This window comes from Etheostoma cragini, chromosome 4 (genome assembly GCF_013103735.1).
Source record: "Etheostoma cragini isolate CJK2018 chromosome 4, CSU_Ecrag_1.0, whole genome shotgun sequence".
Lineage (NCBI taxonomy): Eukaryota > Metazoa > Chordata > Actinopteri > Perciformes > Percidae > Etheostoma > Etheostoma cragini.
Window position 1 is genome coordinate 13,329,827 of NC_048410.1, and position 14,466 is coordinate 13,344,292.

The 14,466-nt window shown below is 41.4% G+C and overlaps 1 protein-coding gene across 1 annotated transcript; it reads right to left on the minus strand.

The window, feature by feature from the left end:
* Positions 1-2,023: 2,023 nt before the first annotated feature.
* On the minus strand, positions 2,024-14,370 carry eefsec (eukaryotic elongation factor, selenocysteine-tRNA-specific). The gene is made up of 7 exons (XM_034869436.1): positions 13,557-14,370; positions 11,212-11,419; positions 10,862-10,958; positions 8,721-8,885; positions 7,195-7,839; positions 4,717-4,873; positions 2,024-2,712 (listed from the first exon to the last, which is right to left on the minus strand). The coding sequence occupies exons 1-7, from the start codon at positions 13,858-13,860 to the stop codon at positions 2,531-2,533; spliced, it is 1,758 nt and encodes a 585-aa protein (XP_034725327.1). The 5' UTR covers positions 13,861-14,370; the 3' UTR covers positions 2,024-2,530.
* Positions 14,371-14,466: the final 96 nt, after the last annotated feature.

The window sequence follows — 14,466 nt, forward strand, 5'->3', positions numbered from 1 at the left end:
TTTTGGTGGACATTTGTGGACCAAACTATTTACATGACAATGATTGTTAGTGCTAGAAATAATGTAGGTATGAGCAGCAGGTGTGAAAAACAGAAAAGCAAGTGCAGTCTGCATGAAAGCAGAATCTCTTACACATTTTCATTCCTTCCCTTCATCTAATGTATGTACCGTTAAGAAAAAAGAAAGAAAACATTTTTGGAGCTACAGGCAGTCAACAGAAACTCACGGTACTGACAAATAGCATTGTCACGCATTACCCAGCAAATCAATCAATATTCATGTATGTATATAAAAAAGAAACAACAAAACAGCTTTAAAGAGTTGTAACATGCATTATGTACATTTGTGCCAACATGCAAATATAAAGCTTGCGAAAGGATTAACTGCCATAAAGCAGTTAAATGAACATGAAGAACAGGTCTAATCACTTTCCCATGTCAAAAATCTGCCTCATACAATATTATATGAAAGCACCAATAGTTAATCCTACAATAGTATCGTAATGTTGATAACGAGGTGTTTGGTTAAAAGTATTGTGATATTTGATTTTATTTATATCGCCCAGTGAGGTGAGAACACACTCCCAGCTGGAGTCCCATAGCCTCCTGCCACAATTAGCTATGGCTCAAAAGCGGATTATTCAGTCAACCCAAACCTCCTCACCTAAGCTTTGGTGTCTCTCACCGCGCGCGCACACGCACGCACAGACACAAACATCTTTATCTAAACAAAGAAGATGAAAATAAAAATAAAGTACAAGAATGATATATCTTTAAAAGTAAAAATCTATGTATAAAATTATTTTTAGGAACCTAACGATGATTTCCATTTCTTTCTCATGAGACATCAGACCAGTAATGGCCAGAGAAAAAGGTTTTCAATAAAAACCGTAATGGATGGAGAATGAAAGAAGGGGGGTGGAGCGAGAAAGAGAAATTGGAGAGACACAGGAATAAAAAGCGACAGATTTTTTTCCCGTCTGGTTTTCTATAAGAAGAACGAGAGGAGATAAGACTAAAAGGACTGTCACTCAGAGGAACAATCCTTGCAGTGTCCCTTCTTGCTCCTGCTGCTCCTCCCTCTCTCTCCAATTTCCACAGATTCCTGCTGAGATAGAGTCGCTGTGCAAAGGGGCAGTTTGCTGACATCATCTGCTACATGCTGAGTGTCCAGCACTCTCAATGCCCCGCCCCACAACACTTCTGTGACAGGATGGACACACTCACAGACACGCAGAGAGATGATGATTTACGCCATGTACAGTTCTCAATGACCATCAATCAACAACAATATGGATTGTCATTGTTACAATTTTCTTGCCATTTCATTTTTGTTTATTTATTGTTAATAAAAGACCCTCACATGGTTAAACATGCAGTAGATAATGTCCATCTCTTAATGCTCCAGTATATGATTCAGTTATGGCTTTTTCAAATTTAAATAGCACTTTTAAAACCAGTATCAAAATGACTATATTGCACACAAAAGTACAAAATTACCAGAGATCCCTTTTCTAAATCTTGAAATCTCACACCATGTATGGATCATGCTTTTGCAGACCGGTGTAATGTGATTCAGAAGGCAGTTTCAAACTCCATGCTACAGTAGTTGCACTTCTTATGGATATTAGTTAAAATGGGATTGTATTTGTATCCAATTGATTCTGGACAGTGTAACATTTGGAAAACTCATTTAAAATGTGCCCATTATGCTGTACAGTATAGATGACAGCATAACAAACAAACCAGAAAAACACAGGTTAGACAAAGTTTAGGGTTCATTGTGTATTTAGTGCCTAAGAACTGCAAACAAAATATGTAGATACATGATCTCTTTTGACTCCTGTACATGTGCCACAGTAGGTACTGCACAAAGAAACCGCTGCGAGCATGGAGCGTGCTTCATGATGTACTTATGTTAAAATGATTTTGAACATAAGTAGTGATGAGTTCAACTGGTTGCAAATAGTTTGGTACACAACACAATCAAAGATCACTCAAAAAAGCAGTCAGAAATAAAGTTGCAGCATAGATTTTGCTTTATTTGTTTTTCTTTAAAGATCATTATTCAAATAATCTCAGTCACTGGAATTACTGGTATTCTTGGTAAAAAATGCAGCTCTACAAACTGTCATTAAAGTAAAATAAAATGCAAACGTCAAAAAAATAATTTTGAAATTACACAGCCAGTGAAACCTGAAACGTAAAAGCCGGTTTATGTTTTTTTGCCAATCAAGGCTCAGCTGAATTAGAAGCATACTGAAAGAAAAGAACAGGTACTGATTTTTTTTCATTAACAACAAAAGAGCGGCTTCCATCCTTGTAATGGTGCAATCTGAATCCAGTTCATATACATAAAGGCAGATAATAAAAAAAGATCATTGTTTTACATGTGTTCAGCATTCCACAATCATCGCCTTTCAGCAGACGGTCTCCATCAGAGGCTGTGTTCCCGCACCTCAACATGACCTGTGAAACTGCCCTCTTCCTGTTTGAAGAACTGTGACAGGCTGATGTGTATGCAACAAAGGTCAAGACTGAACCATCTTTTTATGGGGATCATAGACATACCGCTTGAAATGCAAGTGAATGCCAACGGGCTGAGAATATGTTTTAGGCTCCTCTTCATGTGCTGGTTCGCCTTTGCTTCCACCCTTCACTTTCTTCTTAGAGGTGGAGGTTAACAACTGCTTGGTTTCTGGGCAAAGACCCTCTGAAGAAAAGATAAACAGGCAGATCAAGTAATAAGGTTGATTGTCTAAAAAAACAATATTTATGTAAAAAGACCCCCTCATGTAATAATTCAAAATTATACTGTCTACGTCCCTACACGATGTACAATATTTAGCTCAACTTAAATCATCTCAGTGTAGGTATATGTGATGCTTGAGATCTTTTCTTCCCGGTTATGTGTGCAGTAGGTGCTATATCAGTGCTGGAGGCTGTTCAGTGTGCTGACCTTAAGATCAACTGATGCCTTCCTCCTCCTGAAGTAACTGATGAAAATAAGAATCAGGTCTCCTTGAGTCTCTGTGTTAGTCTGGCTCATCCTGGCACTCTTCCCACACTTCAGTGTCATTCTCAGCCACACTGAGCCATTTCCCGTGAATGCTGAGCTCATGCACGCACAACAAATTCAACCATGCCATCATATCTACCCTTGTTTTTCTGTATGTGGCTGCTTGTTTGCCGTTTTGCACACAGAGGGTAAAAAATGCACTGGGTTCACTGCTTTACACGCTGACTGTCTGACCTCACATACAACGGCGCCAGCATTCGTCTTGTTATCGTTATGCCAATGTGAGGGTTGTTATGTTTGCAGCACCGACAAAAATCTCTTCTTGTTATCTATAATATGCTTAAAATGTCCGTTTACCACCACAGAACACACTGACACACCCAAACTTAAATGATTTGGCTTTACATACAAGTAGAAAATTACACTTTTACACATTTGTCCTCAAGTACATTTCTAGGGTTAGGGTTGTGTGTAGAAAATATATTAAAAAGCATTTACTACATCTACTTAATAAAAGAAATGCTGCACGGATACTCATCAGAAAGTGTGTACTAGACAGAGTCCAAAATCAACACTCAAAAAGGGAATAGAATATGAGCATAAATTGGTATTGGTGCAAAAATAAAATAGGTTTAGTAGCCAAGCTGGCTAGTTTATTTTGAAGTAGTAGGAGCAATAGAACACAGGGTTAAAAACCACTGTATTTTCTGTGCTTATTCCAATTTGAAGGAATGCTATTCTAACAGTGCCTTCTAAATTCATTGACAAAAAACTACCAAAAACTCTCAAATATGCAGATTTTCTCCTTTTGTTTTTTGGGGGTTTTGATAGACATTTGAGGACCAAACTATTTTAATTGAATAATAGAGAAAACAGTCTGCAGATGAATAGGTCATGACAATGATTGTTAGTTGCAACCTGTCACGCATTACCCAGCAAATCAATTAATATGTATACAGTGTGTATATGAAAACAAAAAACAGCTTTAGAGAGTTGCAACATGCATCATGTACATTTATGCAAATGTATGCGTCATTATGCAAATGTGAAGCTTGCTAAAAGGTTTAACTGACATAAAGCAAAACTTCAGAGGTAAAATGTCAAAAAGCTATTGTAGGAGACATGTGGCGGTAACAATCATTCGACCTAGCCCTTATTTGCAGAATAGTGCCATCTTTGCCTTAATGCCCGTGTGGAGTCTCTGATTAACACTACTGTATGTTAGTTACGTTAATGCGTGAAGATGTGTACGTTAGTATGTCTGAGTCTTTTGAGTATGCAAGTGAGTGGCAATGAAGAGGATATACGTGAGGTTCTCTTTCCAAATGTTTTTGTTTTCTCTTCCCTCCCGGTGTGGAGCAGTGGGTTTGGAGCAACAGAAGTTAAAATAAACACAGAACAGACTTCCCCCGGAACCCAGGGAACCCCCAGAGGAATCCTGGGAATGTGGCTTAGGATGTTGGACCTGCCACTCTTACCGCATCCTGAAAATTGTCCGCAGAGCCCCAATTTCCAAGAAAAGACAGAGAAAGTGTTCTGGATGTATGTAATAATGAAGACGGAGACTTGTCTATGCAACATTATCAAATGCCACAGTGAGTTTGATATGTGTGACTCAAGACTCAATAAACAGTATCAGTAGTTGGAGTATCAGCGTGACAGAGGTGAAGAAACTTCCTCAGGTCATGCAATTCTTACCTTGTACTCGGATCTTGAACTTCCCGCTCTGTCCAAACCCACCTTCGATAATGCCACTCTCGCCTGTCGACAGTGTGACCTTCAACCCCACAAAGAGCTGGAGGTTGGTCTCCTTCTTGAACAGGTTGCGGCCAATCACAGTGTAATCGTCAGTCACCTGAGCACAAAAGAATTGGAAAGAGTCAAATAAAATAAAAGCACAAAACAAGAGACGTGATGAGCAGTAGTTGTTAAGGGCGCTTTCACACCGAGAGCCTTTAGTTTTGTTGAATCGAACTTGAGTTCGTTTGGCCAGCCGGTGCGGTTCGTTTGGCAGGTGAGAACGCTGCAATCTCACTGCGCACCAAAAGTGGACCAAAAAAGCGTACCGAGACCGGCTTGAAGAGCTGGTCTCAGTATGCTTTAAATCGAACTCTGGAGCGGTCAGTTTTTTGGTGAGAATGTGATCCGTACTCGAACCGCACCAACTCCGCCAGTCTGAGCTAATGTCTCCAGTAGTCAGGTGTGTTTAGCAGTCTGCGATGCAGCGGAGCAGCAAACTGGAGCAGCGTGCAGTGTTTCTATCACAGAAACAGACTGCGGTCAAGCTCACCGTCCGCCACCCGTATCAACGTGGTTTAACCAGCCATCGCCAAAATTGCAGACTGACGCTGTCAGCGTCACAAGTCTCAATGACCAGAGCAGAGTAGTAGAGCAGTAGTAAAGTCTCTTGCAAAACAATGTCTGATAATTTTAATTAAATGAGCCGGTTTGAGCCCTAGACCAGAACACAGGACCTTCTTTCTGTATTCACTTTCTTGCCAAGGACATTTACGGTAAATAAGAGGGCTGGACGTTCTTGCCTGAGTTGCAATGACGCAATTTCGTACGCTTGGATTTTTCCAGTTGTGAAACCAAACCAAACCAAACAAGAAATCAAACAAAAGGAAACTGCTCCAAGTTTACTAACTCACCAACTGATTTGGACCAAAGCAAACAAACTACAGGTGTGAAAGCCCCCTAAATGGCGTTGACATGTGATCTAATTATGACTGTGAAAAGGTCGGGGTGTGTTTTAGTTTGGTTTCATTTTTCCTTCCTTTGATGTTTAGATCTTGTGACATCACTCTGCAATGTACATGAGTATGATGTACAATGACAGAGTAAGTAAGAAGAGCTGACCCTCTGTCCTGTGCCCTCATCAAACTGTACAACTTTCTGTAAGCCACATTCTCGGAGGATCGCCGCCGCCTGGCTGTCTCGAACTCTGATTCATCTTCCTGCACATTTTATACTATATTTGTTTGTATTTCTTTCTAATCATTCATCACATAGTCGATCTAACCCGCCACTAATCTGATAACATGAGGGCACCGCTCTGTCTCCAACTCACCCACCCCCACCCCCACCCCCACTGCCAGCTCTTCCACTCTTGTCTGCCTAACCCTCATTCATTCTTGAACATTTGACCCCAACGTCCCTTGAGCGTGACTGATGTGCTGATTCAAAAAAAAAAAAAGTTGCTGTACACGTCTGACAGACCGTATGAATTGTGACTGGATGAGGCAGTCATATCTCAACAATGCCAGTAATGTGTTCTTTTACATAAAACAAATTCTTAAGTCATGAAACATAACTGCCTCTTTTTGGGAGACAGATGAAGGGCAAATGTAACGTCACATGACCATCGTCTGACCTCGAGCACATGCTGAGTTGCTGACCGGAGATGTCGACAGCCTGAGGTGCTAACAGCAGGAAACTAGTTCACACACTTGAACCATTACCTGAATCTGACCCTGCATGAGGGTGCATACTGCATACAGATACATTTGACTGTACAGTGCAGAATGACAACAGCCATAACATCTTCCATGCACCCATGTAAATACAAACTGTGAAAAGTTGGAAGCTGTAGACTTTTTGAAAAATTCCCAAATCAGATGTCGAGGTCAATAAGAAAACAACAGCATTAGATAAGATGAGTTAAGGATCAGTATGAACTAGAGCTCAGGATTTAGGACAGAATGTAACAACAGTAACACAACAAAAATCAACACAGCATGTGTAAGATTGAGAAAGAAACTGAGCCAGAAGTGAGGGAAGGTTAACGCTCACAGTCATAAGGGTATTCCTGTGCCACTCAGGTGTGTCCAGCCTCTGACAGCTAGACAAGGCTAGTGGCGTCAGTTGGCCACCCACGCACGCCTCTGTGTCACACAGCACATGCTAAGGCATGCATACCCATCCATGCCTCACCAGGGCTGCTCGTCCATGCTTGTTTGTGTGTGCGTGTTTAGGATTGTACAATAGAGGCTCTGTCTGAGGCACGCTTCAGTGCCACCAGCAAGAAATGAGAATAATCCAAAGAAGAACCAGAGCCAGAAGAAGGAGTACAAGGTAACAGAGAGGACAGGGGAGCAGGGGCAATCCTCAAGAATAAGCAGAGGATGGCAGTCAGAAAAATACCATTTGAAATAAACTGTTGAGTTTCCTACTCACCCTTTCCACCTGGCCCTCCTTGTGTTTGGTCTTGTAGATGTGCAGACGAGGCAGAGCAGTCTCAGCATAGCCTTTATCTTCAAACCCATGGAGCAGACGGCCATGGAAGGCCAACCGGCATGCATTGGCGTGAATGTCTGTGTCGAGCTTAGAACCAATCACCAGGCAGAGTGAGGGGCATGTGACGGGCCGCTCAAACTCCAACAAGGCCCATTGCTCTGGGTCAGGTCCTGGACTTGCCTCTCTCTGACCGGTGACATATTCATCCTGGTATAAGTACTCCCTCTCAAAGATGAAGGGTGTATCCAGTGAGCAGGGTTGTGATGTAGGTGGTGTAGTGTCTGAGGGGGGCACTGAGGCTCCCACAGGTGGCAGGCCAAAGAATGCAACCCTTGCCATGACTGTCTCATGACCCATGGTGATGTGGAACTTGGCACGGGTAGCAAGAGAGCCCTTGAAGTAGCCTATCTTCCTCACAGAGATGACAGCTGCATAGAGGTTGCGCAGGGACCCTGGGGTGCAAACCACACCCCGCTCTAACAGTTTAGGGTCAAATTGTGTCACACACACACCCACACGATCCCCCTGCATGGCCCCTGACACAGGCTTTCGAAACATCTGCACAGACTTTATCTTCTTGGTCACCTAATGTCAGAGAGTACAAGATACAATACATAATAGATTTCTAACTTAAATTTAATACCTATCTAATTTAACATCAATAGAATGGATTTGAACACAATTCTCACAAGAAAACAGAAAGTACATAAATTCCCAGTAGGATGATAAAATTGCTGATAAAAGTTCATAGCTCAACAATGCTACCAGGCGCCACAGCGAAGCTGGTATTGTTTTCACCTTTGTGTCTGTGTCTGCATCCTTGCGTGTTCTGGAGACACCTACTGTAGCGGGAACTACCACAGAAGCAGGGCCAACTTTAACTTTACATTTAAAACATAGAAACTACATTTAAAACATAGAAACTATGGAAACGTGGAATACAGAATGAGATTAAATTCAGAAAAACATCAGTTATTACCTCTACAGTACAGAGATGAGAGGCCCTGCAGAGAACTTGGGGGGGGGGGTTGATGTCTATGTCCATCTTGACTATATGTATCTCACTAGGCTACCTGTCCATCTACCCATTTATGATTTTGGGATCTGGCATACCATAATGTGGTTGTTTAGTAGCGGCACAGATCAAGGCTCCGTAAGAAATTACTGTTAATTTAGCCATTTGCTGCCACTAAGAGGTGAACATGAAAACTGCAGACAAAACTGCTGAGCCTTGCTGAAAGTGTGCATCTGGTCTAAATTTAAAAACTTGTGTGCTGCCAGTCCACCCCCAGTCTCCTCATCCTTCCCTCACATTAAACTGATACATCCTCTGCACCCATTTGGACATCCCCCTCTCTGTCTGCCTACTTCCAGTCAACCTCTGAACTTCAGAATACCAGCCCTCTGGTATGTTAGCTGCTTGTAAATATCACAGATGCATTGCATGCCCATTTTTCATAGCACACCTGTAGTGCTGGGATTTCCACAGTGTCATTGATAGCCAGCGACCCCTGCAGCATGGTTCCAGTCATGACAGTTCCCTGACCACGGATGGAAAAGCAATGGTCTACAGCCATCAGGAGGTCACCTCCGGGGTCTCTCTTAGGAAGGTATGTCTGCTTCTTCAAAAGCTGAGACAGATAACCAAAAGGGCAAGATGAAAGAACCATTTATACACACAAGAGAAAATTGCTGTTATAACACTGCAATGTCACACATAAAGTACACAAATATGAAAGTAGCTAAAAGAGAGGCCCTAATTAGATCCATATCTAGCTAGTGCTAAGTCTGACTGTGATAGCTCGACAATCACTGCCTCACACGCCTCTTGCATCATAAGTGCTGTTCTGAACCTTATGAGAGCCATTCTGCTGTTTTTTTACACCCAAGGAAAAAGAGGCATACTGTGTCAGGTAAACTTGACAAGACTACCGCCTGACCGATAACTTAGCCAGGCTGATATTAGCTCATTGTAGATACATTGGTATCAGCGTACAGTATATACATTTGTTGGCCAGTAATTAACAAATTGAAGTACAGAAATTACATAGATGTGTATGCAGTTATTCTAGTATCCATTACCTAGTTGGTCTATCAGAGCACTGTATGTTAAGTGTTCATGTAAAACCAAAAGTAGTATCTAAAGATGTTATAAAGTTTTTTTTACTTTTTTAAAAATCTGTAAGCGTTAACATGTAGTGTTAGTTAAACTAAAGACAATAACTGACAACACTAACTTACAGTGGGGCTCAAAGGTTCCGGCAACCCAAATAAAAAGTTTTATTAATGTGCATAAAGAAGCCAAGAAAAGATGAAAAAATCTCCAAAAGGCATCAAATGACAGATTAGACATTTGTATAATACGTCACAAAAAGTTAGATTTTATTTCCCTCATTTACACTTTCAAAATAACAGAAAACAAAAAAATGGCGTCTGCAAAGGTTTGAGCACCCTGCAGAGTTTATAGCATACACCGCCCCCTTTGGTAAGCTGAGAACTGACAGCCTCAAGGATTGTTCTCAATCATTGTCTGGAAAGACCAGGTGATGTCAATCTCAAGGTTTTAAATGCCCAGACTCATCTGACCTTGCCCCAACAATCAGCACCATGGGTTCTTCTAAGCAGTTGTCTAGAAAACTGAAACTGAGAATAGTTGACGCTCACAAAGCAGGAGAAGGCTATAAGAAGATAGCAAAGCGTTTTCAGATGATAATATCCTCTGTTCGGAATGTAATAAAGACATGGCAGTCATCAGGAACAGTGGAAGTTAAAGCAAGATCTGGAAGACCAAGACAAATATCAGACAGAACAGCTCGCAGGATTGTGAGAAAAGCAGGTCAAAACCCTCGTTTGACTTCATGATCCATCCAGAAAGACCTGGCAGGCACTGGAGTTGTGGTACATCATTCTAATATAAAGAGATATATATAAATTTCAGAAAATTTTGGATGCTAACTTGATGCCATCTGTGAAAAAGCTGAAGTTAAAGAGAGGATGGCTTCTACAAATGGATAATGATCCTAAACACACCTCAAAATCCATGGTGGATTACATCAAGAGGCGTAAACTGAAGGTTTTGCCATGGCCTTCACAATCTCCTGACCTCAAAATAATAGAAAATCTTTGGATGGACCTTAAAAGAGAAGTGCATGACAGACAGCCCAGAAATCTCAAAGAACTGAAAGACTTTTGGAAGAAAGAATGGGCGAAGATAAATCAAACAAGAATTGAAAGACTCTTGGCTTGCTAAAAGAAGCGTTTCCAAGCTATTGTTTTGTTTCCTGTTATTTTGAAAGTGTAAATGATGAAAATAAAATAAAAAATGTTGTGACATATTATACGAATGTCTAGTCTGTCATTTGATGCCTTTTAGAGCATACTGTATACAGTTCTATAGCCTATAGTATAAAAATTATATAGTTGACTGAACAAAGAAAGTATTCTGTTGACAGTTCTAGTAAACACAGCTAAGGACTTGCATTACTATTTTACCACCACTTGAACATGTCGGCTGACTAACGGCATTTGTTCATAAGTGAGAACTTATGTCCTCTTTTTGAACTAAATTGTTAACAGTGGAGGGGAACCAGTGTGTTCCGAACTTTACCTCTATTAACTCTGGCACTCCATGTGGCTCCTCTGTGTCAGGTGCCTCTGGGCCCCCAGGCTTTGCTGCAACAGCAATCACTGGACATTCCTTAAATCTGGCCAATTGAAAAACAGGCATATTTGAAAGAATTCATGCTTTGATGTTGAAGTAATGATTAAAGTTACGTTGAATAAAAAAAAAACAAGTGGGTCTGACAGACTGCTGGAATGCAGAGATGGAGACAGAATGCGTAATGAATGAGGAAGTTTGAGCTACTGGGAGTACATGGGATGCCCTAACCTACTTAGCAATCTGGGCCCACATTTCCACAATATCACAATTTATTATGTTTTTTACTTAATGCAGACCTGGTGCTCTCCAGAGTTTTGTGCAGTCTCTTGGTCATTTTCTCAATGGCACTCTGTCTCTTGTTAGGTGGCAGTAGGTCAACTTTGTTCAGGACAACCACCATACAAGAGCAAGTAAGCTCTCCTATCAGCAGACACTCTGCCGTCTGAGTCTGCACCCCTTTCACCACATCCACCACCAGCATCATCAGGTCAATGATTTGGGCACCTAGAGAGAGCAGAAAATGCAAAGAATAATCAAAACTACTTACTTACATTGAATAAAAGCAGCAAGCTGAATAAGAACAACACAGTAATTTGCTGTTAAAGACATGCCAGTTTTCCTGTTGTGCATGTATGAAAAGATTTGCACAACTGTGCGTCAAGAGTACAAAGCCAACAACGGCCCCACAAACAGGAATGGACACAAATCTCCAAACATAACAGTAGTACAAAAAGAGAAATTAAGGGGAGGGGTGCACAAAAGCAAAGCGAGAGTAAAGGGCTAGAGGGTTGAAACAAGAGCTGCAGCTCACTTGGTTGTCTTTCCTTTCCCTCTTTTCTTTTCCTGACTTTGGCAGTCTCTCTTTCCTGTGTTCCCTTCTTTTCTCTCCCTCTATTTGGCTCCCTCTCTTTCCTGTGCTCTTCCCACTTGGGAGAAGAGGGGAAGTTAAATACATAGCCCAATCTCCACACTTTCCTTCCTCCCTAATCTACAGCATGTGCCACCCCACTGGCTCATTGACTTCATTTAGTATGTACACGGCAAAGCAACATTCAGTGTTTGAGTGCCTCTAGTCTGCTGTAATACCAAAACCAGTACTTCTACCCAAGTCTGCCTGTCTCACACTCTTTTAAGTTTAAAAACGTCTGATCTTGGTTGTTTGTGTGACAAACAAGAAGGTCTAAGGGAGAAAGTAGGTAATAGAGATTAGGTAATTATCTGCTCTGGACACTACAGTTAATTCTCTTTATACTCCCAACCATTCAAGTCTCTACTACAGTAGAAACCCAGCTGCTTGCAGCAAAAAGGCGCCCTCTGCTGGATAACAGAGAGGATGTATTGAAAGAAGCATCATGACTATGACTGCAGGATTTAGACAGATCTTTGTTAAGAACACAGGGTGGGACATGTGATAATGTATATATGTAATAACGTATTATCTTACGTATTATTGTGATGTTTTTATTGATACAATGGTATTAATATCACAACACATTTTCTTCTGATGTTGTTACAGATACACACTGGCACCAAGTAGTATCAGTGTTTGTGTTTGTATAATAATATATCAAGCTATATAATGGCAGTGATTTTTTCTGTTTTTGCTATGTACTTCAAGCAGCTGCAAATTGAACGGCATGAACAGGGACTCTATCCCTGGACCTTCATCTTAAAACTTAAGTCAGATGCTCATCAACTGACTGTTCTGCTTGTTTGGCCATTTCCAGTGTATGGCTGTTTACCACTTAGATCATGTGTGTGTTGTAAATAACGTTTAGAGACTAGATGTACTTTGTGGCAGTAGTGTGCGCGCTGGCTTACTGTCACTGCCATGGCATCACTGAGACACTAGAATGGAAAAGAGCCATTATGTTATCAGCAATACCTGTTGTTTTCAGACTAGGACATGTCAGAATGCCTGCTGAGAAAAAGGCCAATTTAAGAGGTATGTTTATATCTTTGGTTGGATATACTCAGTTGTCAGTTTATAAGATACACCTAGCTAAAACTAATGCCCTAATGTCTAATTTAACAGCCCTGTAGATCATACTTGTTCAGTATAGTGAGAGGATAAGGATAATAATAATAATTTAGACTTTAGTAATCCTGCAAGAGATATTACAATGTTTTTACTCTGTTATTATACACATTACACACAGGCCTGAAATTCACACACCTGCTCAGTAGCTATACATGCACTCATGGAGAGATATCAGAGTGAGTGTGATTCCCCCGAGCAATTGGGGGTTCAGTGTCTTGCTCAAGAGCACCTTGGCAGTGCCCAGGCCGTGAACTGGCACCTCTCCAGCTACCAGTCCACAAGCCAACTCCCTACAGACTGAGCTAGTGCCACCCCATCTAATATTTACAAAAAGTGACTAACACCTATATGTAATATAACGCAATATAACTTAACAGCAGCACAAACTACAACTTCTAAAAGGAAGACAATGTTGAATAAACAACTGCGCGTAGCCTACCTAATAAATTGGCAACGGAGTGTTGAGGTGTGATTGCGTCGCCTGAGCTTGTATCTTCAACCACTGGTATAGGTCAACATATCCTGATTGTATCCTAAGTGTTTACCACCTATCGGTGACATATGTAGCACAAAAACTTGCAGAGAATTCAGAGAGCTCACCCCCAATAATCGTCCGAATAAGAGAAGCGTGCCCCGGACAATCCACCAGGGTGAACTGCAGGCTGTCGTACTGCTGCTGGCCTCCGCTGTCCCGCAGGTGATCAGGAAAGTCCACCGTGAAGGAGGAGAAGCCGAGGTCCAGCGTGATGCCCCTCTCACGGGATTGCGGGTTCTTGTCGAAGGCAGCCGTGGACGCGGTGCTGCTAAGCGCCCTGGCAAGCGATGTCTTCCCACTGTCAACATGTCCGAGCACACCGACGTTAAAATTTAATGTTTTGGTACGACTGTCAGTAGACTCCGACATGTTGACACCAGTATGATGTAACTTAAGGTTATCTAGCGTGCACTGAACTCTGCTTAAACGTAGCGTTAAACGTCAAACACCGTTATTTGCTGTCAACAAGGTTTTCATTTGTTGACACACAAATGTTGAACCCGAAATACATTCAACGACGAGCTGTTTTCACGAGTTAGTGGTTTAAAGAACAAAAAGAGCTAGGAAAAACTTCAACGTTACTTCAGCACGATAACAGTTGAGAGAAACGTCTCGTCCATTGCTGTGCATTCCCTCCACCATCGGGACAACATGCTAAAGCGGAACGTTTGTTCAGTAGCAAACAAAATGAAAAAGAGAAAAACTGACAGGGGAAAAAAAGCATTAAAACATCACTCTAAAGTATCAATGGGGACATTAAAACACTGTATTGCTTTAGTTCTGCATTCATTTGAGACTCGTACTTAGCTACATTTTCACAAGTTTTAAGCAGTTTCTACTACGACAAAGCAGTTGAAACACAAACGGAAGTGGAAACTGTCACGGGCGGTGTTCTTGTAGGTGAAAATGATTGACGTGGACTTTAGCCAATCAAATTGTTGTATTGGTCGACAAGGTCCAATAGTTTTACTAGCT